The sequence below is a fragment of the Contarinia nasturtii genome, unplaced genomic scaffold (genome assembly GCF_009176525.2).
Source record: "Contarinia nasturtii isolate CC-2019 unplaced genomic scaffold, AAFC_CNas_1.1 Cnas_scaffold_1699, whole genome shotgun sequence".
Taxonomy (NCBI): domain Eukaryota; kingdom Metazoa; phylum Arthropoda; class Insecta; order Diptera; family Cecidomyiidae; genus Contarinia; species Contarinia nasturtii.
The window spans coordinates 2,734,036-2,761,601 of record NW_022199032.1 but is presented as its reverse complement, the minus strand read 5'-3'; the positions used below and the strand labels follow the sequence as shown (position 1 = coordinate 2,761,601).

At 33.0% G+C, this 27,566-nt stretch overlaps 3 protein-coding genes across 3 annotated transcripts; all 3 read left to right on the top strand.

Moving 5' to 3' along the window:
- The first annotated feature begins 80 nt into the window (after positions 1-80).
- LOC116347172 (structural maintenance of chromosomes protein 6) lies at positions 81-5,536 on the top strand. Its single transcript, XM_031777688.1, has 17 exons — positions 81-201; positions 331-653; positions 759-1,008; positions 1,126-1,402; positions 1,496-1,700; positions 1,782-2,152; positions 2,237-2,351; positions 2,420-2,501; positions 2,658-3,309; positions 3,390-3,606; positions 3,685-3,960; positions 4,033-4,166; positions 4,623-4,740; positions 4,806-4,889; positions 4,954-5,181; positions 5,256-5,386; positions 5,458-5,536. The coding sequence occupies exons 2-17, from the start codon at positions 564-566 to the stop codon at positions 5,477-5,479; spliced, it is 3,252 nt and encodes a 1,083-aa protein (XP_031633548.1). The 5' UTR covers positions 81-201; positions 331-563; the 3' UTR covers positions 5,480-5,536.
- A 182-nt stretch (positions 5,537-5,718) lies between these two features.
- LOC116347074 (FAST kinase domain-containing protein 4) lies at positions 5,719-8,164 on the top strand. The gene is made up of 6 exons (XM_031777480.1): positions 5,719-5,806; positions 6,001-6,177; positions 6,265-7,228; positions 7,314-7,594; positions 7,666-7,735; positions 7,837-8,164. Exons 2-6 carry the CDS (start codon positions 6,018-6,020, stop codon positions 8,051-8,053), a joined length of 1,692 nt encoding a protein of 563 aa, XP_031633340.1. The 5' UTR covers positions 5,719-5,806; positions 6,001-6,017; the 3' UTR covers positions 8,054-8,164.
- Positions 8,165-20,769: 12,605 nt separating this feature from the next.
- On the top strand, positions 20,770-21,573 carry LOC116347087. Its single transcript, XM_031777504.1, has 3 exons — positions 20,770-20,889; positions 20,966-21,126; positions 21,188-21,573. The coding sequence occupies exons 1-3, from the start codon at positions 20,875-20,877 to the stop codon at positions 21,411-21,413; spliced, it is 402 nt and encodes a 133-aa protein (XP_031633364.1). The 5' UTR covers positions 20,770-20,874; the 3' UTR covers positions 21,414-21,573.
- The last annotated feature ends 5,993 nt before the right edge of the window (positions 21,574-27,566 follow it).

Genomic DNA, 27,566 nt, shown 5'->3' with positions numbered 1-27,566 from the left:
TGAGTCACCATAATCCGTAAAAGTCTACCGAACCATTTTTATTTACTTTACTTTCTTTTGTTCGCTTTTAATTTCGGGAACGGCGCAAATTTCTTTTTGAATCTCATTTGAATAAATAAATTGAATTTTTCAATGTTGATGCTTCTCATTTTGACATTGTGTCGATTGTGTTGAGGTGAAATTCGATTGTCGTCATCATATGTATGTATCAATATTTGATTTTGGCAAACGAAAGAAAATTTCTCAATTTCAAATGCAATATTTTTTTTTTTTTTGAAAATATTTATGCCAATTGTCAATTTAATGTAAAAAATTCTTCGGTGTCGATAGAATTCGGTGAAAGAAAAACGGAATACATTTGAATTAGAACAGCATCAGATGATGGTGGTAATGCAGTTTTGGTGAATGCTAAATGTCATTGGTGCGACAGTCAACGAATTTGTTGATAAATGAAATTATTGTGAAATTCCCTCCATTTCAAGCAAAACTCACAGTTGGAATCCAAGTTTTGGCGAAATAGTTTGTGATGTGCGATACCAAATAAAAAAAACATCACATAAACAATGGGAAAACGAAAATCAACTGTATCACCGAGCCACGATGCTCCTAAACGGAATCGTACGCAACAAAATAACAATGATTCAATCGAAGAAGTAAGTACATAAAGTATTCTATATAGAACATTTTTGGGTTTTTTTGTGCATGATCATGTATGTTCATGTTTTGCAATCGTTTTTTTTTTAATTTCCGCGAATTAGGAGGCAGAAGCAAGCGGTTCGGACTTTAATGTTTCGGCGGATAGATTTGATCTTAGTACACGTAGCGGCAAAATATTGTCAGTTAAACTGCGTAATTTCATGTGCCATTCAAATCTAACAGTTGACTTTAACCTACGCACAAATTTGCTGATTGGCCAAAATGGCAGTGGTAAAAGTGCAATTCTAACAGCACTTATCATTGGTTTGGGTAGCAAAGCAAATGCCACTAATCGTAGTAGCAGTATCAAAGGTACATTTTATTGTCGTCTCTTTTTTTCTATTGTGTATTTGTCAAATGAAATCAATTGTTTGCCCATTAAATCAATCTTATCATGACTGACGTGCATTCTAAATACACTTTATACAGAATTGATCAAAACGGGTGAAACATCGGCCACAATTGAAGTGCATATTTCAAACGATGGTTCCGATGGATATGAAATTGAAAAATATGGCAATCGAATTGTAGTGGTTCGTCAAATAGGCGCATCGGGTTCGTCCACATACAAATTGAAAAGTGCATCGGGCGCTGTGATTTCAACTAGCCGTGCTGAACTCTTGAAATTGATTTTATACATGAATATTCAAGTTGACAATCCAGTATGTGTTATGACACAAGATGCATCACGAGGTTTTTTGCGAGAGTGAGCATTTGATTTGTTTATGGGGAAAATCCCACATTTTTTTTCATAAATAAAATATTTCTAAGCAATGGTTGTTTTGGTATGTGTTGACAGCTCCAATCCGAAGAAAAGATATGAATTGTTTTTGAAAGCAACGCAATTGGATGTTACCATTGAAAAATTGAATGGCTGCTTGCAACAATTACAAACAGCCAAAGGAAAATACAAATTACTGCTAAAGACACATGAAAATTATGAGGATATACAAAAGAAAGCACACACAAAGCTCGAACAATTCAAATCGATGGAACCGTTGAAAGTGAGTTGTTTTTTTTTCTTTATTTTTATGGTTTATTTAAATTGATTGTGAAAAAAATTTATGGAATTATTTAATTCACAGAAAGAGACCCATCGTTATAAATGCGAACGAGCATGGTTGACTGTGGTGCAGCAAGAAGAATTCATAAAAGCCGTGAATGCTGAACTTGAGGGTACGCAACGCAAAATTGAAGAAAATGAACAAAAACTTGCCACTTTCAATGATCAAGAGATCAACGAACAAAATGCACAATTGACCGAAGAAATTGAGCAATTGCGTCAGAAAATCGCCGACGAACAGAAGAAATTAGAAGTCGAAAAGACAAAATATAAACAAAAAATCGAACAGATCAACAACAACGATCGCAATGTCAAAAAACTCGAAGCACAAACGGCCAAAGTTCAAGAAACTATTGCCACTTTAGAGGAAAACATTCAAGCCGAACTAAATTCGTAAGTGATATTTCATCATTTTTATATACGATCTTATTCAATAGCTAATGAACTCATTCGAATAAAAAAAAAAAAAAACAATAGGAATAAAAATCAAGTTGACGAATTGAAAAAAGAGAACGACGCCAAATTGGATGCCATTAAGGAAAAAAAGGAAAACTATGAAACGGTCTTAAAAAGTCATCGTCGCGATTTGGAAGTATGTGAAAAAAACTGTTAACTTTATTTATTGTAATATTCATGGCATTTTTTATGGCATTTTTTTAGATCTTCACAACTACCCGCACAAAATGTCAAACAAAGTTGGAGGCAAAGAGACGTGAAATTAACAAATTTATGGATGAAAAAAGTAAGAATTATACTGAATTGATGAGAACGTAATCTTAATTTCTAACTCATCTTTTGATGAACAAAGGCATGAAATGAAGATTTTTCATTTGTCGATTGTCAACGTTCATTGTTCATATGAGAATTGGTATTTATTTCTTTATTATTTTTTTTCCAGAAAATGTTGAAATGCGATTGCGGCACATGAATGCCACGCCAAAGGAAAATCTTAAAGTATTTGGTGACAATATGGTTAAATTGGTTGATATGCTGGAACAGTACAACAAACAAGGAAAATTCCAAAAAACGCCAATTGGGCCGCTTGCCAATCACATTGAGGTCAAAGATGCTAAATACCGTCAATTTGTTGAAGACGTATTGGGCAATACACTATTGGCATTTTGTGTTGATAATGCAAATGATTTGACAACATTTCGTGAAGTTCTGAAAAAAGTCAACACCAACAATCAGCAACAATTCAATGTGCCAGTTATTTGTTCCACATTCTTCAATAAACAGTATGACGTTACTGGAAAATGTGTAAAACGTGACCCAAATACGTGTCGCCTAATGGATATGATTGTGGCTGACAATCCAGTGGTGATGAACTGTTTGATCGATCAGTGCACTATCGAAGGCATTTTGTTCACAAACTCCTTTGAGCATGCCGCACATATTACGTCGAAAAAAGAAAATGTCCCCGAAAACATGTTGAAAGTCATATTGACCAAACCATACAGCGAATATTATCCGGCACCGCAATATCGTTCCTATGTGAAAACACCGCGACCAACACGTTTTTTGCGTGTCAACGCAGCTGATCGAGAACGGTAAACATTTTTTTTTTTTTTTTTTTTGTTGAGAAAATCGTTTTCGTGATATTTTAATAGTGAATATTATTTTATCATAGGGAATATCGCAATGATTTATTGCAAATCAACGAGAAAATAAATGCTGCCAAAGAAGAGGCGGAACAATATCAAACCCAATTGAACGAAAACGCAAGACTTGCCAAAGATCGTCGCGATCTCATTACGGAAAATGAATCCAATCTTCAGATGTTGAATTTGGAAATATCCGAAATTCAATCAATTGAGTACCCAGAAGAAGCTGACGTTCAAGTCATGGTAAATTAAACACAAAACATCAAACAAAATTCGATAAATTTTTAATGGTTTTTATCATATCCACAAAAAAAACAACAGCAAAACGAAGTGAACGAACAATCCAAGCGGTTGGCCAAATTAAATGCTGAATATGAAAAGGAACAAGGCAAAGTTGATGAACTGAATGTGGAGGTTCGTGAAATTAAGGAGAAATTAGTTGACATCAAAAAGCAAATGCAATTGATGGACAACGAAATTCAATCCAAGCAAAAATCCAAAGATGATTTAAACGAAAATTTTACGAAACGTGTATCAATGGTTGCATATCATAAGAAGCAAATAAAACATCTCACCGAAGCAAAGGTCAAATACGAGGTAATTTACTCAATCATAATTTGAAAAACATGCCAATGAATTTAAATGAATTTATTTCGTGGTCATTTGTAGAAAGAGATGGAAAAGTTAAATGAAAAGCTACAGAAACTGGAGGCAACCGCCCAAAAAACTGGCAATCGAGTTGAAGTGAGACACAGCGAAGAAGCATTGGCCAAAAAGATTAAAAACAATGAAAATAAACTCAAGTAAGTCACACGATACAGTACAGGCCAAAAGTTTGGAAACCCTGAATAAAATTTTGGACGTTTTTCGGTTGTGCGAATTTTCCACTTCCAGTGATTTGATCTTAATGAATTTTGGTACGGTACTCTTAACTTCGCATCAATACTTAACGTGGTTTCAAAATGGCAACTGTCCGTATTTTAGGTCCCGCTTCCCAAAAATTGAACATTTTAAAATGCATAATTTTCAAACTAGTTATTAATGTTTGATTTCGAAATTTTGCAGTTTTAATCTACTTGATATGTAGATAAAGTATACCAAAATTTATTTTAATTGGATAACTGGAAGTATATTTTTCAGCACCCGAAAATCTTAATTTTCTATGAGATTTGCACAGGGTTTCCAAACTTTTGGCCTGTACTGTATATATATTATATACATACTGAAATATCGGTGTCTAATTGTCATTTAAATTGTAGTTCGGTGAATACATCGAATGAAACATTGGAAGAGGTGACACGCCAAGCGGAAGAAGCCGATGAAAATGTTTCGCGAAGTGAAGATTTGATTAAAATACTTGGTTCATCACTGCAAATGGTAAATTTACAACTCTTTCTCATTCGCTGCTCATTGCTAACATTTTTGTTTAATCCATTTTTTAGATGGGTACCTCGATTAAAATGCGTTTGAGCAATGTGTCAAAGTTGAAAAAATTTATGATAACACGTGCGGGTCTCTACTTTACGGTATGTAAAAAAAAAATGAATATATGCCACGGTGAATTAAATCAATTTCTTTTTGTATTGATAGGCCATCATGAAATTACGAGGGATTGATGGATCTTTGAAATTCAATGACGAGCAGAGCACTTTGGACATTGTGGCTGTACCAAGAGACAAAGATTGTGAAAATGCGGCATCAAAAACTTCGAATCTTTCCGGCGGTGAACGGTCATACACAACGGTTGCATTTCTTTTGTCGCTATGGTCATGCGTCGATCATCCATTCTACTTCCTGGATGAGTATGATGTCTTTACGGTATGTTTAAACATCATATGCTGAAACGCGTCTTCAACATTTTATTTCATCATTATTCTCTCTTCTAATCTTAGGATCAAGTAAATCGCATGTTCATGACAAAATTACTATTGAACGAAGCTCAAAAGAAGCCACTTCAATACACATTCCTAACACCACAAGATACTTCAGAGATTAATCCAACCGACGCACTGTCCATTTTGCGGTGAGTCAAAAGTGAACTTTTCACACTTTTCAGCTCAATATAATTAACAATTTTATTGCTTTCGTTTGTAGCTTGGAGAATCCAAACCGATAAATCAGCGATCGCCGAATATAAAGGGTTCTTTGAAAAGCCCAAGTGTGTTCACAAATACAAAAAAAAAAAACCATCAAACACCATCGAAACAAAAATGAAACTAATAATATTAAAGGATCTTTTCTCAAAATGTATAAGCTAGACTTGTTGATTAAATAAAGAAATCTATTTTCGAATTTACAATAAAATCCATTTGTTTTCATTTGAGTAAAAAAAGGCACATGTACTTTAGTGTGTACTCAAGGTTTGACAGTTCTCAATGTTACATTAAACAGTATGACATTTTCGGTCGTATTTGATTTTCAACATTGACGGGATCTCATTCAGGTATTAATGAAATTTATAAATTCCAATGCATAAATGAGATTTAAAAAAAAAGAAATGTTGTAAATTAAAAAAACGAAACAATTTTCACGATATGTTCTTATGTAATTACGTAATTACTGAAATAAATTCGTTCAACACATTCACATGTTTTTTGGTTATGTTTTGCTTTAGAACCAAATGATTTTATTTTGCAGGTTTTAACGAAATTATAATGATTTCGATTCTGTTTTTAACACGGAACATCCGAAGAGCCGCTTTTTCGAGAGGATTCAGCAATGCAACCATTCCGACAATAAAAGATGTCGATGATGAGAAGAAAGCCAATAGGTCTGATAAAAAACCCGAACAAAGTAAGATCAACTCTACAAAACGTACGTATTTGAAGTGAATTAAAAAAATACAGTATTCATAACAATAATGAAAGAACATGTACACAAATAATTTCTTCTATTTTTCAGTTTTCGAAAAAATCAAATCAATCGATCAGAATGTATCAACGACAACAACAACAACAACAACAAAACCACCACAACAAAAGTCGCCCACTACTCCTATAAAAAAAGATTTTGCATCAAGTCTTACCGCAGCAACTACCGTTTCCGAGGTATTGGAATTAAGCGAAAAAAATGTGAATCAAAAAAATGCCATGGGAATTTTAACGAAATTATCCATGTTAACCGCATCGAAAAAAGCCGTTGTTACAGATTACGAGAATGACTATCGATTTTTGAAAATCTGTCAAATTTTATCGAAATCTCCATCATCAGGCGGCTTTCAAAAGGTGAAACCATCAGTTCCATCATATGCAATTAAAAAATCAGCCCAAGTGGAAATGGTACTGGGTGTTGCTGGTGATGATGAAGCTTCTGAACTAGTTAAAACTCTATCATTATCGCAAAAAGTCCGTGTGTTTTCATCGTTGGCGAGAAAAAAAACGCGCAGCATTGTCGTATTAAAAGCATTGGCATTATCTATTTGTTTTGATGCCGCCAACATGAATTTAAAAGAATGCTCCGATCTATTGTTTGCAATGAATTCACTCAATTTTATTGATGATATGCTTTTGACTCGGGTCGCAAACGACATAGGTGTTGGACTCCCAAACAATGTGAATAAGATGGCTGTGGTCGGTTCGATAATAACAAGTGTGGGCATTTTAAAATTTAGAGATACCAAATTGCTTGATAATTTATTGAAACATGTTGTTGCACAGCATAATCTGTGCCGACCGAAAGATTTAGCATCGTTTATTTTAACATTGGCGCAAGTGAATTATCGACCACAAAATGTTGCAGATATCTCATCAACACTAATACCGAAAATCTCAAAAAGTGATTTATGGATTGGTGAATGGTTAGACCATGTGTGGGCACTATGTGTTCTTGATTTGTATGAATCAAGCCATTTGGAATCGGTTCTTTGGTAAATAACATTTCTATTTTCTATAGTATAAAATCAATTTAAAAAAAATGTTCATATGAAAATACGGCAAATCTATTTTCAATAGCCCACAATTTTTGGAGCAGTTTTTGCGTGAACAGAAAACGGAAGATCTTTTGCCCGCACAAAAAATGAAAATATTGAACATTAATGCAGTGGCAAAACATTTTGCAACAGAATACAATGGACCCTATCTCGATCCAAAATCTCCAGTCAATAATTGCCGATTTGGATATCGAAAAAGTAAAAAAATATTGGTACAAGGATTGCTCGATACACTTACAAATTTATTCACTTCAACTTCATATATCCGAACCTCATATGATATGAATTTGGGTTTTATTATTGGTAAATGTTAAAATTCATTGAAATTTTATCTTTTTTTTTTTTAATACATTTCTATTTCTTGTGTATTCTAGATGCGGAATGTGTATTGAGTGAGAATCGAACTCCATTAGCTATTGAATCCGAGATAAAGAATGCATCGAGGTAAAAAATTAAATATTCGAAAAATGTTTAGAAATTTTCCTGCTGTAAATTACTGAAATAAGCTTAAATACATTTTCGTTTTTTTTTTCAAATCATTCCAGAGTGGCGTTTATGGTACTGGACTATTACGACATCTGTAAAGGCGAAGAAAAACAACCAAATGGCATTCAAGCATTGACTATTAAATTATTGGAGAAAAACGGCTACAACGTTTTACTTGTACCACACTATGAATTCAGTACGAGCGATAAAGTTTTGAAAAGAGTTCAATATTTAGATTCAAAACTTAAGAATATTCTTAAACAATCCAGCAATTAGTTAAAGCGAACATGTATGTTTCTATTGATTGAAAGAACTTTGTAGCAAATGTTCATAAGAGTTGAATAAATCAAAGATTACAATATTACTTGTGTCATACTACTACGCAAACTATATATTTTCCATCAATATTCTCATTTTTTATGGTACACTTGCATTAGAAAAATGAAAATATTTTAAATTATATCAAGAAACTTAGGCTTCGTTGTTGTGAATGTTGGTCGCAAAAAATTTAATAAATTTTCCGTTGTTCAGCTTCTTCTCGCATTTATGTTGAAGGCAAACATGTGTGTTGTTAATGCATTTTTTATCTTTAGTAAATTTTTCAACAATCACTATATATGCATATGGTATGATAGAATAATTTAAGTCCACGAAAGCGGAGCACCAACTAAACGTAAGCGTTCATAAATTTTGACAATGTGTTACTAATGCTTTTCTTAGCTTGGTGTCTGTTTAGCTATGGATAAATGCTCTATTTACTTTACTTTCGCCTTCATAAAATATACACACGTACATATATTCACATGCAGATATACAACACAAGCTTACTTCTTTAACCATATAGACTTTGCCAACTTATTTGATTTATCCGACCGGTTTCCGTTCACATTAGAGAATCAGCAAACTATATTTATATATATCTGACAAATTCAGTGGAAAAGAAAGCTTAATTTGTTCCGTTACTGTCCAAAATATTATATTATCTCATGAATTTTACATAGAATTATTCGGAAGTAGCACAAATACTACTTAATTCTTCCACTTCCACCGCCATCGAACCAAAAAAAATGTTATGAGAACCCTTGTTCACTGATTTAAAATTCATTGGGTACTTTTTGTTGCACTTTTTCATTGAAAATGATTGAAATTGCCGTTCGAAGGAAGAAGTGTGCTACTCGTTTGGCAGTTACAGTGATATGGTAAGTGATGATACTTAAATTCATGTGAAACGATTGAAATGTAACTCTTGAAATTCAAAATAAACGTTTTTCTCAATATGTAAATTCGATTTGAAAACACTCCCAATTGTCGTCAAAAGCCATTTTAGCCAACAGAATCGAGCATTGAAGAAGACAATGCAAAAAAAAACAGACAATATCAATGCAAATTGTATTGAAATAGCAAATAGATGATGAGATCGGTTTATGTGGGTCATTAATTTAAATGGAATCGACGTCAACGGGAGCATCGTAAGACCTATCCATCAAGTGGTGCTGATTTTGTGCAAAACGAAAAAAAATCAGAGAAAGCTTAAAAGAAATATTACAGTTGGAAGCCACTCAGAAGAAATTGCAAAGAAATAAACGTGCCATTAAAGATTTGATTCGTTAGAGCAGTCAGTGAACAGCTAGGGGGAGATTGCGAAGTTGTTTACAAGAAGAATATAAACAAATATATACGACTATGCCACCAATATATTCCAATATACTTAACAAAATACTCTAGCTATTAGAGTATTACTCTAGTTACTTAAACGACTCACTGTAAAAATATTATTGAAAAGAAAATGTTTCAATGAAAAACCGAAAAAATGGTTTTTTCTTGATTTGTATAATTAAAAAAAAATGTTTAATTTAATTTTTTTATTTTTTATTGTGTGTTTTATTTATTTATTTATCCGTGGATTATGTATATTAAACTAATTTTGAACAATATATTGTATTTTACCATTTGTACTCTAGCAAGTACTTGTACTCTAGTATTTACAAGAGTATTTTATATAATATAGTGGAATATATTGGTGGCATATTTGAAAAAAGTGGTTCATATTCGTATACGAATATAAACCAATGTGTCGCAAATATTTGTCAATCACGACTATATGCACGCAATCTCCCCCTAGGTGAACAGTTATTGCTTTTTTACTGTAGGTTTTTTGTCGGCGCATATGACACATACAACTTGGATAAAAATCACACAAATGTGATGCTAGTGTGGTGAGAAATGAATAATACAGTTGAAATAAGTTTTCACGATTAAATATTAAGATAAAAGCTAATGGTTGACACTTGAGAATGCGTAAATGACACATTTAAATTGTGTATTATTCCAACCGAAGAAATGCTTTTAAGCCATAGTGGCAGGCACAGCTCCGTTTACCACTTTTCAATTATTAATCCGCGCAAACTGAAAGGAGACCTGTAAAATGCAGTTTTTGTCGTTGTTTCTCTTTTTCGTTTACTACAGTTTTAATTAAAATATGCACATAATTAAGTTAGTTAGGCGCAACCAGACATTACACACAAAAAACACCTATCCTCAATATGGGACTATACGTATATTTAGATACTTTCAGGCAGCTAACGATTTTTATCCTATACAATCACTACTATTGTTTTCACTCCATTTCAGCGCCTGACGTTAGCTGTCTGAACTGATTCTGCTGCCTGAAAATATAATGTCTGGGCACAGTCAAAAAAAAAAAATTCAAAAAATAAACTTGGATTCATGAATATTCGTGGAAAACAACGGGACGTTATTTTTTTTTTTAATTTACGTATACATGCAAAATATCAGTACAAAAATATATTTAATTTAAGTTATGAGTCGTTATAATTCGCATCCTACCGAGCCGCTTAAGCGAATAGTATGAAACATCTACATACATAAGACTTTTCAATGAAAATTATCCATCTCCTATCCTTGGTTACCACAAGCATAATGATACGCTTTCATTTTAGCGCCAACTGAAGGAACAGAAAGCAATATAAATAAAATCAGAATATCAACACGTCGGTACATGGTTTTGTAATATTTGCCAAAGCAGGGAACAATGAAATTACATGTGGAAAATGGAGCATTTTATTCAAGTATACACCTTTGCTTCATGCGTTTTGACAATTTCACCCAGAGAGCTTATGCATCTGCACTATTTTTCTCTCATTGTGCATGCCAAGGCCAATTTCGTTTGTGAATGCATAACATTGTACTACAATATTGGTGAAAGTTGTCACTTCAATCATTTTGTTCGCACGGTGTATGCATTATACAGAAAAGAAAGCGAAAGAGAATAAATGTATGAAAAAAATAGCATAACTGCAGTACAATAAATGTGCTTTGTGATAGTTTTTGTTGGTGCAAAAACATTATTCATAAAATTGTCAGTAAATATTTGATGCATTTTTAAACAGTAAGCATCTAAGGTGTAATGCGATTGTGCATTTAGAGAGTATATTATTCAGAAAATATTCATATTTATGCAATGTACGCATTACATTCATTTCACTAAGTACGTAAATACTTACTTAAATAAATATTTCAAATTTTCAAATCGGTTTCAAATTCCTTTTTTTATAAAAGCATCTTCATAAAGTTGCATGGATTTTACATTCAAAATGATCCATAACTTTTTTTATGCAAGCATTGTGTGAGTTTGTCTGTGTTTATTTTTGCCAGCATAATATTCATTCACACAGCACATGTATGATTGATTGTGACGATTTCATCAATTCATAATTTAAATGCGAAAGGTACCATTCACAGACAGGGTTTTTCATAGATACGTATCTATCTATATCTATAAAAGATATCGTAGATAGATAAAATCTAATATCTATCTAACTGCTATATTAATAATTTAGATACGCCTCATATCTATCTATCTTTACCGAAAAATATCATTAGAGAAAAGATAGATATATACAAATATTTCAATTTTTGGCCCAAAAACGAATATTTTGTATGAGAGATACCCTTAACCCTCCTAGGTATAGAGTTAAAAAAAACTTGAACGGATAGAGTCGGTCCATTGGACCGCCCAAATAATACATACAAAATGTATGAAAAGTCTATGAAACGAACAAAATTATCGTGTAATTCCATTTCTTGCATTATAAACAATGAACGCAGCGACTCCACAATGTGGAGTCCATATACATTGATCAAGTTTATGAAGAAAGGCCAACGATTTTTGCCTCGTTGACATGAATAGCTATGACACAGTTGATCTGAATGATCAACGCCACCTTTTGTGCTGTTATAAAATGTGTTGATTTCATCTTCAGAAACCACACTTTTGTTCGACAGCGAACGAATCATGTTTGTATTTCTTAGCTTATATACACATATACACAAATTCTTTCTTTTTTATTCTTTGCTACATTGCTGAATCTACTCTACAGACATGGCTACCATACAAAAATCCAAATTTTTTGTGGCTTTAGTTATGAAAAGTGTTTCAAAAATTAGGCGTATCTAAATTATTAATATAGCAGTTAGATAGATATTAGATTTTATCTATCTACGATATCTTTTATAGATATAGATAGATACGTATCTATGAAAAACCCTGCTCAGGTGTAGTCGAGCGTATTTTCAATCAATCCAAATTGATATTCACGCCACAAAGAAATCGAATTTTATCAACGAATTTCGAGCGCATTTTACTTTTAAAACACAATCGTAAAATATTTGAAAAATAAAACGACGAAAGGAAACAGAATATTTTGGTTTTTTATTTGTAGTTAATCGTCGCGAAAAATATCTAAAAATAATAGATAGATTTAAGAAAAGATAGATATTCAAGATATCTTATCTTTATCTTATCTTTTTAATTTTTTGAAATACTGAAAATCTTTATCTTATCTAGATACAAATTTCGTATCTATGAAAAACCCTGTTCACAGATGTGAATCATGGATTAACCTTTGATTTAGCGCTATTCCAAATCCAATAAGTAGGAGCGAAAATGTGATAGGAATAAGCAGAAAATCGTAATATTTCTATTTGCTGCAAATGTGCTTGAATAAAATGCGAACACTTTACACACAGGCACGCGCGCGCACACATTGAGCATTCTTTTTTCATCGTATAAATTTAAGGCGATATGATGAAATGTGTGTAGAGAGATAGAGAGGGGAGGTGTTATATTATATATGTTTGACATAAAATTCTGCACTTCAATGGCGTGCATATGCTTTTTCATTGCTCATTGCTAATAAAAATCACAAATAATCGTCATCTATAAAAGCCTAATGGTTTTATTCTCTCTTTTTTGTTCAACATTTTTCGCATCGTTTTCTTTGGATTCGCCTTCTTTTACAACACTTGCAATACACTTTGTCCTTCGTCTCGATATCGATACCGACCGCTTTTTTTGTCGTACACTTTTCCGTTTTGGTATCACATGAACCAAATGTGTCATGCTGCCTAATGTATGTATTTTTTCCATGTCCCGTCTGATTGCCTTTGCACAAGCATAACACCAATTTCGAACCGATTTTCATGACTGGTGCCATCCAACATTTTTAACACTTTTTCATCGTGCTTTTTTTCGTTTGTTCGTTTCTTCGCTTTTCTTCTTACACCGACTCTGTTTTGCTATCGTTTAGATTGGTTGTTTTACACATTTTCCACGGTTGGCGGTGAGCTAAACAAAGAAGCAAATGCAAGAGAAGCAACAGAAAGGGCAGAACCAAAAAAAAAAACCGTAATCTACGAAGAAAAATCCAAGAATATAACAATGGCAATTTATCTCGTGGCCCGCAAAAAAGAAAAATTAGACAGAAAATGTATGAGTAAGAACAAAAGAAACCGAACAAGCTGAAAAACGACCTCAGCATGCTTGAAGAAATATAACAGACGCACAATGCACGATCACCGACTATGCTATTGAAGCAATTTGAATGTGATGAATGCAAATTTAATAGTTAAACTTTGGAGCGCGGCGAGTCCATAAAGTAAATGAGAAAAGGATGAAAGCCATGCCTCATAAAAATTGCAACGAACAACAACAACAAAAAAACTGGGAAAAAATGTAATGAACGAGCTAAATGGTCTAAAATAACACATGCGTTATGCAAATGACATGTGAATCCGTTATTGCATGCGACACAGTATTCCTTTTTGAAATTGTGGATTTTCAAAATCAATTACGAGAACGATAGACATGGAAGCGACCAACATTGGTTTTATTTCATCACACCCAATACCAATAAATTATTTTAAATTACATTATCGGCTTACGCACCACCGGCTGCGATATGCCAACAACATTTCTTCATGGGGCACGTTACACTTTTTTTGCGATTCGCGCATAAGCGGTGAACATGCTAATGATGGTCATTCAACAACATTTTTTTACTCGTTGTTTACGGTTGTTGCTGTTGTTAAAGGATTACTTTTGATCTGCAACTAATCTGTTTACAGAGGCGAAAATCATCAGATTCATTTTGATAGTTTTGTGTGTGAATGGAAAAAATTAAAGAGAGGTAGAGAGAGAAAGATTTCATGATTCATTGGCGCGGAAGAGGCTTCCTCTCGGGTAACGCTTAATTATGCGTTATCAATACCATTTAATAAATATTTCATATATTTTTTTCTGCTTTTGCATCTCATGAAAGGAAATAAAAAGCAACAAAATATTTTCAATAGAAAAAGGAAGAAGAAGAAAAAAAGCGCGCACACTCATACAAAAACTTTGTCTATTTTGATGAATGAATTGCTGTGTGCGCAATTGGCGGCCTCAAGTTTTTGTCTGCGAGTCTATTGATGTAATTTATCAGCTTTTCTATGGCATCTGGTGCACTTGTGAAAAGTTCGAGACAAAAGCCAAGAAATAAAAAGCGATAACATTACAATTAAAAGTGCGTGCAAAAAAGTGTAAATCATCCATTTTGTCGTATTTCGCGAACTTATCGGAGAGAATAGGATTTATCGACATAATGAAGAATATTCGAATGGGTTGTTTTTATATGTCATTTTTTTCCTTTCTTTATCAATTGAGAATATTGAATAGAGAAAAAGCTTGCTTTTATATTTTCAACAGATCCAATACTTATTTGGATTATTTTATCTTCGTTTGTGTTGTTTGTATGTGTGTTTGTGTTTATCGAAACTCCTATCACAGCGACGATACCAAAATATTATGAATTAAGAAATGTTTCCGTTCTATTGTTCATCCCTTGCATTCATAGCCAAACAGCTCATGGGAAAAGTCGATTTTCACCATCTCCATTTTCAACTTGAAACGTTTCATTCACGCAAAATAGCAAAATAAAAAGGGAATGCCAAAAAAAGAGAACGTAAAATCTCCCCCAAAGGATGCGCATTGTAACATCATGAGTAGCTTAATTATGTGATACGTATAATCTAAACAAATTGATTTTTTCATTTGCCAAAACTGACGATGAAAAGACATAAATTACAGTTAAGGATGTGAACAAAACACGCACGGTTTTTTTTCGCTCTCACTCTCGTCGTTTCGACGAATAAATTTCTATAAACTGTATTTTGTAAAGAAAGTCGTCCCTTTGTGGCTATTCTGACAGGTCTGCGAATTAAATATATTGTTTAATTCGGTCCCCGTTAGGCAGAGCGTATGTTGTGTGTTTGGGCGTACGAGAGCCTGTGGTTGAGTGTAGGTAGAATGTTTATTCGTCTTTGCCTTTGGAGTAAGATTACGTTGATCCACATTGACTGAATATTATGCTATTCTAATAACTTTATAAAGGATTCATTGTTTCTCGAAGACTAAGTAACTTACCGATTTTCTCGTCCTTTCTACCTTCTTTCAAATGAATCGATGTAAATATACGTATGTCGTATTATAACATTCAATGCATATAAGTGGCCCAACATTGAATGCTGCCTTATCTGTTATCCATTATTATTGTTATCCATGCATGCATGTGTGTATTGTGTGTAGACTATAAGCTCTTTTTTATAGCAATTAAGATATGCAAAGTACAAAATACATCCGTAGGGTAATCTAACAATCTTCAGTACAAATAAAAAGTGTCAAATTTTAGTTTACTTTTGACCCAGTTTTACGCCATAAATTCGTAAATATCTCACTCTCTCACACCATTTTTCATACGAAAATCCACTAAAATTGCTGGCAATTCTCTCTCTCTCTTCTTTTTTTAGCGCGCAAATCCACAAAAATACATTTTTCATGGCATTATGCTGAGGTTTATTAGGCCTGAAATAAAACTCTAGGACGTATTCGTGTCATCGAGAAATCCATAACAAATTTTATTCAAGTTTAATATCACATTTTTGAGCTGCCATCAAATGTTCAGCGCTTTCATGTGAACATGTATGGTGTATGATGTACGCTAATATATATATGAACGTATGACAGTAGATAGATGGGATGAGTGAAAAAGGGAAAATGTATTTGAGTGCTTACGCTGGCACATTGATCACCGAAATCGTATAAAACAAATAAAATCTTCTATATCATCATTTGAATATTTTTAAAGCGATGCAAAGCAAACAACGCGTCAATGAAACGAAAATGGAATCATTTTAATCAATGTTCTCATTTCAAACATTTTGCAAAAGCAAAGAGAGTCAGATAGAGATAAGAATAAAAGATAGTAAGAGGGTTTACATTCGTACAGCTAACTTTTCCGCATTGTTGAAAAAGCTGATTCATTTACAGACCAGAAGTTCTTTTGAAATGTATGGAAACCGACTCTACCAGGGCATAATCTTTGCAATTATTTCAAAATCTATTATATGAATACACAAACATCAAAAGTTTTGTACCTATCCATTTGACCAGGAGAGCGAAAAATTTGCATCCATGATTTTACATAGAAAGTGCATAAAAAATCACATTTGGTCGTTGTGTTTCTTTTTCATATAATTTTACACTAACTAATAAGTAACTCTGAAATGATTTGATTGAAAAAAATGGGAATTCGAAATAAAATAAAATTATCCATGTTGAGACCGGTTTTAGATTCAATGAAACGCACTGAATTACTTCTAAAACTAGACTGGGGACCAAATAAGGAAGACCCAAGAACGACCCAATTCGAAAGAAATGTAAGAAGTAAATTAGAAGATAGTATTAATTATTTATTTTTTTGTGATGATTTCAGTACAATACCTATAACCCTCATGTGCCCGGAAAAGTAGAAAAAAAGAAATTGAAATAGAGCGGTGAGCATGAATGAGTTTGTTGCCAACAGATATTTCCAATAAAATCTGATAGTAGATGTTGCTTAATACCCGCACCGTACATCCACATAATTTCAATGAATTTTAACCAGGTGGGTAAGTTTTCATAAGGATGAGCTTATCGTAAATTTTATGAGTTGAAGCAAATGTATGTGTCATTATGTGTGTACATTAGATCAAACATGAAATGGTTATGATGAAAATGAGCAAATACGTTTAATAAGCAAAATTCCTTACTTTGAATACGTTCGCATAGAGTGATAAAGAGAAAGAGAATTAGAACGAAAGCATGTAGCTTTGACGAATGCATTGGCATGATATGCTCCGGTTTAATATGAAATGCGTGCTATTGTATGTTATAAAATGTGTTGAGTCGCTTGTCACCGACTGACATGTATTAAAATATTTTGTTCGATAAAAAAATATATGTCATTTAATGTATATGAATTCAGATAATTTCCAATTATAAAACTGTCATCAAAACCAGTTGAATTGAATCCAAACGGGCGATACGCATTTCTTTTTTTTATCTAAATGATTGACAAACACACAAAAGTTTGACTCATATTTATTTGGTATTCGAATATTGCGTGCAATTTCCTCCATGGATATTATACTCACTGTAAACGCAAAAATATATTGCGAATTAAAAACGCTTAATACACGATGGCATTGGAGTGAATGCCGTTCGGTTCTCTCGCCATTTTCTCAGCCTTCGGAAAATTCACATTTGTAACATTAAGTCTTTTTCTTTTGCAATACGCGTTATGATTTCGCATTTTTTGTTCATGTCAAATACATTTATATATGTTATCTTTTGTTTGTGTGTGTGTTTATTTTAAATTGTCTTCTTTTTTTCAATCTAGTGCCAAATCTCGTTTTGGTGAAGAAAAAAAGAAGAATAACGCGACGAGTCTTGAAAGCCATTAAAAAAAATTTGCACACAATCCAGCAGAGTGAGACACGAACCTACGTCGAATATGCACGAAAAGTAATAAGTGCAGAAAATAACATACACAAAATAAATGACACCGCCAAGAAAACTTTGTCTAAAAGGAGACATACGAAAAAAAAGAGATGAATCAAATAGAATGGAAATATAAAGAAACGAATGAAGATAGAATAACAAAAAATACATTTGCTTCCGTAACAGGTCGTCTCTTCTTCTCTTTTTTTTGCATCACACATCGAAGGAGTGCGGAAAAAACAGGCGGGTAATAGCGGCGGCTGTATGTTTTTTTTAACAAACACATAATATTCATAATGTTTAGGCATTTGTTGCGCATACACACGTATTGCATTGATCGAAGCACACAAAAAACTTGATGTATACGACGAAGAAAAAAAGATGAGAGAGAGAGAGAGAAAGCAGCAAGCGCGCGTCTCTGACGACACTTTTAGTCGTTTATAAAATGTGTTCGTGTGATAAAAATTATGTCAAAATGTTCATCGCCTAAATCTATTGCCGGTGTCTGTTTGAAGGAAGCCCCTTTAAATAAATATTTATACGTATGGAACAACAACCATTTTATTTTCGTAGGTGATGCAATAAATAACATAATTCATTGATTCATTCAATCTCAATTTGGTTTATTATGACTTTCTTCTTTGTGCATGCCGGGCTCTTCATTTTTAAAGACCATCTTCTTTGTGGTTTTTCATTGAATGTGAAAACTGCCATTCCATTTCCAGCAAAATGACATCGATTTTTCCATTCGCATTTTACACGTTATTTATTTTCACCTTTATGTGGTGTCGTTCAGTGCTCCACCGTGTGTTTTTGTTTGCTTTTATCTTATTTATCATAGAAATGGTGTTTGTGCACGATAACAAATGAAAGATGATGACACACAAATAAACAGTATGATTGAGGGTCAATTGAATTATATTTTGTTTGTACTCCATCCATTCCAATTGTGTGACCCGAAATAAAATTTGGTCAGATTAATGTGGTTCAAATACTTTTTGCATTGTATTTGATCGTGAAAGTCTCGACCCCTCTTCTGTTCGCCCACCAAAAGAACTCCCATGACGAACGAGCGTTGATGATGAACATTATTTATCTTAACATTCTCGATTTAATTGTTGTGTGGATAAACTAGCAGAGCAAGAACCCAGTGCGCTACCAGCATTTCCTACAAGTTAATGTTCCTTGACCCAATAATTTTCAGTCAGCACATTCACACACACACACACATACCCACAAATATACAAAGCAAAAATAAAAGCGTCAACAGTTACAGCGACAAATGTCACACGAATTTCAGCATTCAAACATAAAAACGGCAGCGCAACGAACAAATCACACAAATAAATACCAAATCGAATGTAATGAAAGCGAAACGAATTTCGAAAGATGCTACAAATTCAAATTGCATTTGATAAACTCAATTCCATGTGATTTGGAAAAATTGCTTTTTGCATGCTTCGGCACTCACGTAAAGCTTAATGGATACGATTTTCGTGGCCATTCTAACTCGAATAGTGTGTAATACACATGGTGTTTCCAAAATTCGTTTTCTTTTTTCTTTCTGCTCAAAATGGGAGACGTTAATCACAAACGAACCACTTTTCATATCATGCTGTGCATTCTTAAGTTTCAATGCAATGAATGACAACAAGTGGCAAAACGTGACACTTTTCTTACATTTCTGAGGCACATTTTAAGCATTAAACAAATTAAAATGATCAAAACTTTCAAATACCTTTCAAAATCATCTTCAACACCCTGTATTATATACGATTTTCGTTTTGTCTGTATGAAGCAAATTATTTTAAGCACTACTCACATAAAAGTAAGAGACTAACTTTCGAAGGAAGCCAACACAGCATACAGTACGGCAAAAGGACCACGGAGAAAAAATTCAAATGGAACGCTTCGTCGCATTTAAGATGCAGTTCACGTTTTGTTAGTGTCGCACACATACAATATTCCATTTCCGCTAATTTTGGATGTCATTCAACTGTGACTCGTTCGAAATAATTTCGGATGAGATTGAACGTCACACAGCTTTGCTTCGTCTGCATTAACAGATTTCACTCATTGATGCATCTTCTACAATTCAACATTCATCGAGTTTAAGAGGTAAAAGTATTCGAATCGATCAAAGAACTTACAATGTTTGAAATTAAAAAAAAAAAAACATCAAACATATTTATAGAATTTGTTTTCAGAGAAAAATGCACAATAGATTTTATAGAAAAATCATGTCGCACGTTGCAGAAAAGCTATTCAAAAATATCCAGATTTGTGCAAATTGATTTATTTTATGTGAATCCGATTCGTACCGTACAATGGGACCGCAAATAAATTTACATATTTATAAGAATCTATATGCAAATCTGCGTTTAGTAGACACTATAAAATAAAAATAATTCAAAATACATGACAGAACACGACATTGTCTCGAAAGTGTCATTTTATCGTGCGTCTCTTCTTTCGACATTTTTTCGGGTAGATAGAAAAAAAATTGATTATAATAAAGAAACACAATAAAAAAAGAGTAAGAATTTATTTTAATACAAAAAAAATTAACAAGTATCTCACCAAGACGAGGCAATTTTGTGACCATGCAATTGTGTGTCGACTGCCAATAAGACTGGTCTTCTAGTCGACCAGACTAAGTCTAGTAGTGTTTATCATGTGATCTCAGAATATTCGTGCAAACAAACTGTATGACCTATGACAAAACCTGTTTTTCTTCGATCGAATCGATTTTGCTTCTTAATATTTCGGCATGATATTCGTGTCTTTTTTGTTTCATCTTGCCTTTGTATTAAATTCCAATTTTTGATATTGGCTCACTTGTTGTGATTGTTTGTGTCGACTTCTCATACTGTATCGTATTTCAAGAGCGACAGTCGTTGTTACAATCAGTTGATGTGTATTTGGTAGAAACTTATCAAAAATGAAATATCATTTTGTAAGTGTTGTCAAACTTTAAGATGTGTTCTTGTTGAAAACTTTTACTCAAATAAAAAAGTAAATATTATTTTTAGTTTTCCATGATATTTATGGCCATGGTTGTGGTTCAATCGGCACCACTTGAAACCATTACACCATCACAATCATCATCGTCAGAAATGTCATATCTTCCGCCAATTCAACCAGAAATCACCTCTTACGAATACACACCAACAGACACTGGATATACATACAGGTAGAATAGAAATGATGAAAAAATATTCATGAAAATAATTTAACTTTGTTATTTACTTCAGGTTAGCGGTACCTGGCTTGGTCATTCGTGAGGAAACGCTTGAAGTCCGAAATAAGGGAACGGACAAAGAAGAAACGGCTGTTATTGGCCTATATTTTTTTGATGGCGATGATGGATATAGATATTATATTAAATACACTATCGATAACAATGGAATTATCACTGAAGTTGAAGCAGTTCCAAGACGTCGAGTTCCACCAAATGTTCTAAAAAGTCTTGTTGGCTAAAAAACAACTTTTTTGGATTTGAAAACATTTTTCATAGACATTATTTTGTTCAATTCAAAGCTAGTGCGCGTTAATTTTTTATGTACTTTTTTTTTTAAATAAAAGAGATAAAAAAAGATGTGAAGGATTCTTCAACAGACAAAATAAACGGTTAAAATCATAAACGGGTTTTACTTAACATGTACAGAAAAACTTTCTTAAGCAAATGTTGTAATTAAGACGCCGTGATTGAGTGAAGGTCACTGCACATACATTGAATAAGGCACTTCGAACGAACTTTTTCTCCTCTAAATTGGACGCATTGAGTGCATAACATGGTTATGCTATACCACTCATTAGTTGATATTTAATTGAATAAATCGATTTAATTTTTTTTTTTTTGTAGTTTGGGGGACTCTGGAGAAACTTGTTTCAAAAGTTAATGACCATTATTTTTAGAGATTACAGCAACAGCAGAATATTCCTTTGAGCATGCTACATTCAATCTTATAAAATTGGTATCTTCATTTGTTATTTGGGTTGTCACAACCGTTCTCATCGGTCATAATGACTTCGGTGTGGCCACTTTTGATAATATACAATATGCACTTTTGCTGTCACGGCAAGTTTGCCGATTTTGTAAAGCAAACTTAAACAAGCTGTGTAGAGAACATTTTTAATGATAAGACTGTCTTGGCAAAATAGATGTCTTTAGTGCTTTTTTTGTTCATTTTCTCATTTCCTTATGCCGCTAGCTCAGTAGCTTCATTGGTTTGAAAACGAAAATAGTGAAAAGAATGGACTGAAATTATTTCACGTGACAGTTTAATCATTAATTTAAAGTATAATTGCCATTTCTATAGTATAGTTGCCTCAACAGATTTATCATGGATCGTGATAATGGCCTGAATTTGGTGAATTAAGGTCCAATCCTAATTTCCCACTTGCTAACTCTTTGGGTGTAGTACAAATTTTCGCCGGAATTGGTCATTGAAATATCGATATTTTTCTATATGAAAAATGATTGATTTTCCATATAAATCGGCTCAGAAATGAAGTTTACACACATGTGTGCTGTGAATTAAATTAGCACCATTCGATAACTCACTTCAAGATCCTTCCAATGAAATGTCTCAAGTTCCAGAGCAAAAAAGTCTTTATTCCAGTGCCAATAAATGCCAATACAAACGCCGTATCGATGATGGTTGGCGAAAAGGGGGCTGACATAATTAAAGAAAACTATGGAGTCAATGGCAATATTTTTGAAAATTTTGCTCCGAATAAATGTTGCTTTTTATAATTTTCAGTTGATTTTTGTTTATATTCAATAAAAATAATTATGCTTAAGTTATTGATTTGATATTTATCTGGGAATCCCATTTCTTTTCGAAAAATCTAGAGCGATAATTTGAAAACGGGATGACCAAAAAAGGTGTTCACTTTTCGAAATTTATTAAGTTTTGTGGGTATCACAAGATCTCTAATACAGTAGCTTTTTTATATGAAATCTGTCACACTAACGCCCTCACTCTATCTTTTGGCGAACTAAACAGAATAAAGTTTAATATAAAAGTAAAGTCTCCATCAGGATATTTTATACAACCGGTGTCAAGATCAATAAAACTGTTAATAGAATCTGCCATTTTTACGCAATTTTGCGATGTGATTGCCAGATTAAGAATATAAATAAAATAAATGAACGGAATAAACGAACTTAACAGAACAGAATAATTCGCACGAGTGTATGACAAGTATGTAAGAGAACAATAACATTACGTTTTGTATCTATCTGTCAAATGTCACACTCACACTTATGAGTTTACGTATGGAGATTTTAACAAAATCATTTCTACAAGATCTACACACTCTACACCCGAGGCTTTTTAAGTTAAATTAAAACGCATATAAATTTATGTTTTTTTTAAATAGAAATTATCTAATGCTAATTGTGCTAACTTCACTTTCAAAACAAAAAAATGAAACAATTTATTAAATTATTTTTCAACAATTTTTGGATTGGATGAACATATGCGCTCATTCTCAAACTTGTGAAATAATATCCCATTCTATATATAGATGGCACTGTCTATACGAAGTTCGGCAAACAAAGCATTACGCTTATTGAGCGCATTACACCTCTTGGTATCACCCCTAATCAGAAGCTGTAACTGTTCTAGTTCTTTTGACTGATCAAACTGGTTCTCTGGTGTTTATCTAATTTGCTATATTTTTTCCAATTTGGCCTCATAATAGGTAAATGTAAAAAATCAAATAAATTCGATAATGTTCTATACGCAACGACAAGTCAATAATCAATCAAAATTCGAATAATTGAAATGCGATAATGAGATTACCATAAAAAAAATCGCCAATAAATACAACGAAACTTTAAAAAAAAAGTCATTTATTAGGCGTGCCACATAAAAGTGAATGACTGTGAAAGGTCAGTAGAAGGTAGAGGCATTTAAAAGCTCATTCACTGCCAGAATGGAATTGTTGTTCTTTGCAAGTAAAAGTGGCAATGTTAACATTTTGTAAAACAGGATTTTCGGCTAATCGAAATAATTGAATTAAGGTGATTTGGTTGTTGCGGTGAAGATTCAACGATAATGAATAATTTGGATTTTCGAAGGGTAAACCTTTAACGAAGGCAACGCTACAAACATTCTCTTTCATTCTTTTTGTTTTTTCTTTTTTGCTGTTTATTCGTTCGATGCCGGTGTATTCATTTGAAAACACATTGGGGCGATCAAAAACTCCGTTTTTCCATTTTTCGTAACAGAAAGTTCAATACAACGGGGCAACGAAAAAGAGTTTTTTATTTGTTGATTTAATATACTTCATCGGCTTGGGATTTGTATTTGTTGATTGTGAGCCCAGTTCAACTGAAAATGATTCACATAAATAGCAAATCGAAGCAAAAGTCAAAATATTTGACTCGATTTAGGCTAAAATTCTATTCGAATTTAAGGGTTAAAGCGTATTTTTTTCGGAATAAATTTCCTTCATGATTTCACAAGCCTTCGCCAACCCAAATCAAATGTCTTCAAAACCAAAATGCTCACGAATTTCGTTTCACCTTCTTTCCCTCTCCGCAGTTTTATCGAAATCTTATCGTTTTATATGACTATTCGCAAAATGGTTTAACAAAAGAAAGTGCTTGTGAAATTTCTTTTAGAGATAACACAAAAAAAGAGAATACGAATCATATGTATGATATAGAAATAGAGACGGTGAATTATAATGGCCTGCCGATATCTCATATTTCGTTGGAATCTTATACAAGGCCTTTACTATAATGACCTGAAAACTTTATATCAATACGGTTGCTTGAATGCAAATTGTACGATATTCCGAATTATTTGATGACGTAGAAAGTATTGTCGGGTTTGTGGCTCATACACACAAATACATATATAAAGTGAGTATTGGATTAGCTCATTCAGTACAAACTGACACGTTTATAATTCAAGAAGAAAGTAGAGTAAATGAATAAATGAGATTGGGATCACTACGTTCGGTCGAACCGTCTCGATTTGTCTAGACTGCAGAAAATGCTCAAGATATCAATTCATATCGACCCCGACCATATTGTGTGCCCGGTGCCCGCACAAGAAAAATTATAGTGTTTTCGTCTGATTGAAAAGAAGCACTTTCATATAGCCAATTCAAGTCCACATGGACAAAGTGTGAATAATGAAAATAAATATAATCCAAGCAAATGAATTTCACGAAAGTTCAATTATTGTATGGTTTCAATTTAATAATTGGAAATAATTTTGAAGCAGATTGAACGCATACATAATTCATAAGGTTTGATTTGAATGTCGCGCATAGCTTTTCAAATTCGACACTGTTACGAAAGGCTGCATAAATATCTTTAGAAAAAATTTCTTCACAAAGATTAAATGCAAACCAAAAACCAACAATTCATTCCTTTTCACTTTTGACTTGAGTCGCCCTGCAGCTACAAAAATCGGTTAGATTTCAAAAGTAAACAAATTCGTGCATACGGGCTTTTCTCGATTAACAAAACATTTTATCCACCAAAGATAGGTGTATTGTTTTTTTCGAAATCAAAATAACTTAAATATTCTATCTAAAGAAGTGAACGATTTAATTTTGATATTAAAAATGGTATCTACAGCTTTCATTTGTATGAAATTGCCTTTGGAAACTGACAACTCCCTTTTTTTAACCCAAACAAAAATGATGAATTCAGATAGAGAAAGTCATAAATATAATGTTTATCCAGTCGCAAAATCGACTTCAAATTGATTGGCATTGTGCAAAAATATACTTTTATGCAAACATAATGCACATTTTTTTTCTTTGCTCCGCCAACAACAATGAAACCACTTCAGAAAGAATCGTTAGTCTAATCAAACGAGAAAAAGGTGCGTGTCGTTGGCCCCCCTTATTTTTTACCACGACAATTTTTATTTCAGAATTTGTGCTCTTCAAAAATGCTATCCGGTGAATTTGGCTGCTAAAATCACCAAGCACAAATAGCCGATAATATCGCAAAAAAAGCGAAACCCAAATTGGACATTTTCGCACAGGGACGCACGCAGCGTCGAATCGCATAATTCTATATATCTATTGATACATATGATATTAGTTTCAAAATTACCAATGCAGCGTCTCAACGAAGCACTAAATTCTTATATAAAAATTGTCGTGGTACAAAATAGGGGGGCAACGCCACGCACCTGAGAAAAAACCAGTGATGCTAGGTATCCTGTGTCTGCTACAAACAAAGTGTGCTACGCGTATGGAAAAAACTCTCACCACTAAACTCTATTGTACTGAATAACACAAATTTAATTGGCATGTAAGTAAATAAATCATCATTTTTTTCTATATTCATCTAATCAATTATTATTCATGCAAGAGTTGGTGACGTAGACAAAAAGAAAACTCCCTTTCAAATGCTTGTATACAAAGCGAAGAACGTTCCTTTTCTAGAAATCACAATTTAGTCAATATATCACAATTCATGCAATCTATTATTTGCTACGTAAAATAGGGGTATTCTTGAATTTTTCCAAAATTGAAAGTTTGCTTTCACAGCAAAAAAAGAAGAGATATTTGCTCTCTTCTTAATTTAAATTATAAATACACACTAGAATAGGTGAGAGTTGATTTCGATGGTGGGTGGACTTTGATGTTGAAAATATGTTGTATTTGTTTGATTGTTCAGCAAAAAGAAATTAATAAATCGCAAAAGTGATAAAACATCACAGTGTCATGAAAAGACGCAAACATACGACAACAGAGTGAAAGGAGAACAAGAATGAATAAAATAAGAAGCGTGAAAAAAAAAAACCATTAACCCGCAAATCTTGCAGAAAGAGTATTTGATAATGTAGCAGACTATGTGAAACATCTGCAAACAGCATCTTTGCTGATTTATAAAAACGCATTCAGAGTATGAAGGCTAGACGAAGAAATCGATCTAATTTGAATAAATTTCAATTGATTTATATTCCGAAGCGTGCATCAATTTCCAAATAAATTTTCATCGCCAATAGAAGAATAAAAGCGGTCGAATGCAAATATGATAAATGATTCAGTGACACCGATTGGATTGTGCTGTGATAGCCACGCGCGTTCTTCTCTCTTTCTATCACTTCTCTTTGTGTGTTTGTTCAATTTAGCCATATTAACGACGACCTATAATTTTTGATTGGTTCACAATGTAGATTCACCGTGTCAATTTGTAAGAGAAATGGTGATTGTGATGGTGGGACAAAGAATGGAACATGTTTCAATGGCTCCAATACCATTTTGACTTATCAAAACGAACAATGGAGAAATAATTTTTCTCAATCATACATTTTTAATGAGTTCACACCAACATCATCAACAATTCTTAATAGACACCTTATCAGTGGATAATAAATTAAATGGAGATGTTGTCATTGCATTTATCAAATTCATAGATTTCGCACCACTTCGAATATTCATTGGTCTATTGTGTGTTACGTGCAAAAGTCTATCAAAACTGGTGGATATTTTTTTTTTGACAATTTTCAAAACAGAACAGAACGATGACAGTAAAGCGGTGACATAATTCCAACCAAATTGTATCCATCTATACCTATTTATGAATATTATTTGCATGGGAATGTTACCTGAGCAAATCTGGACAAATGATTGTTTGTCATTCAT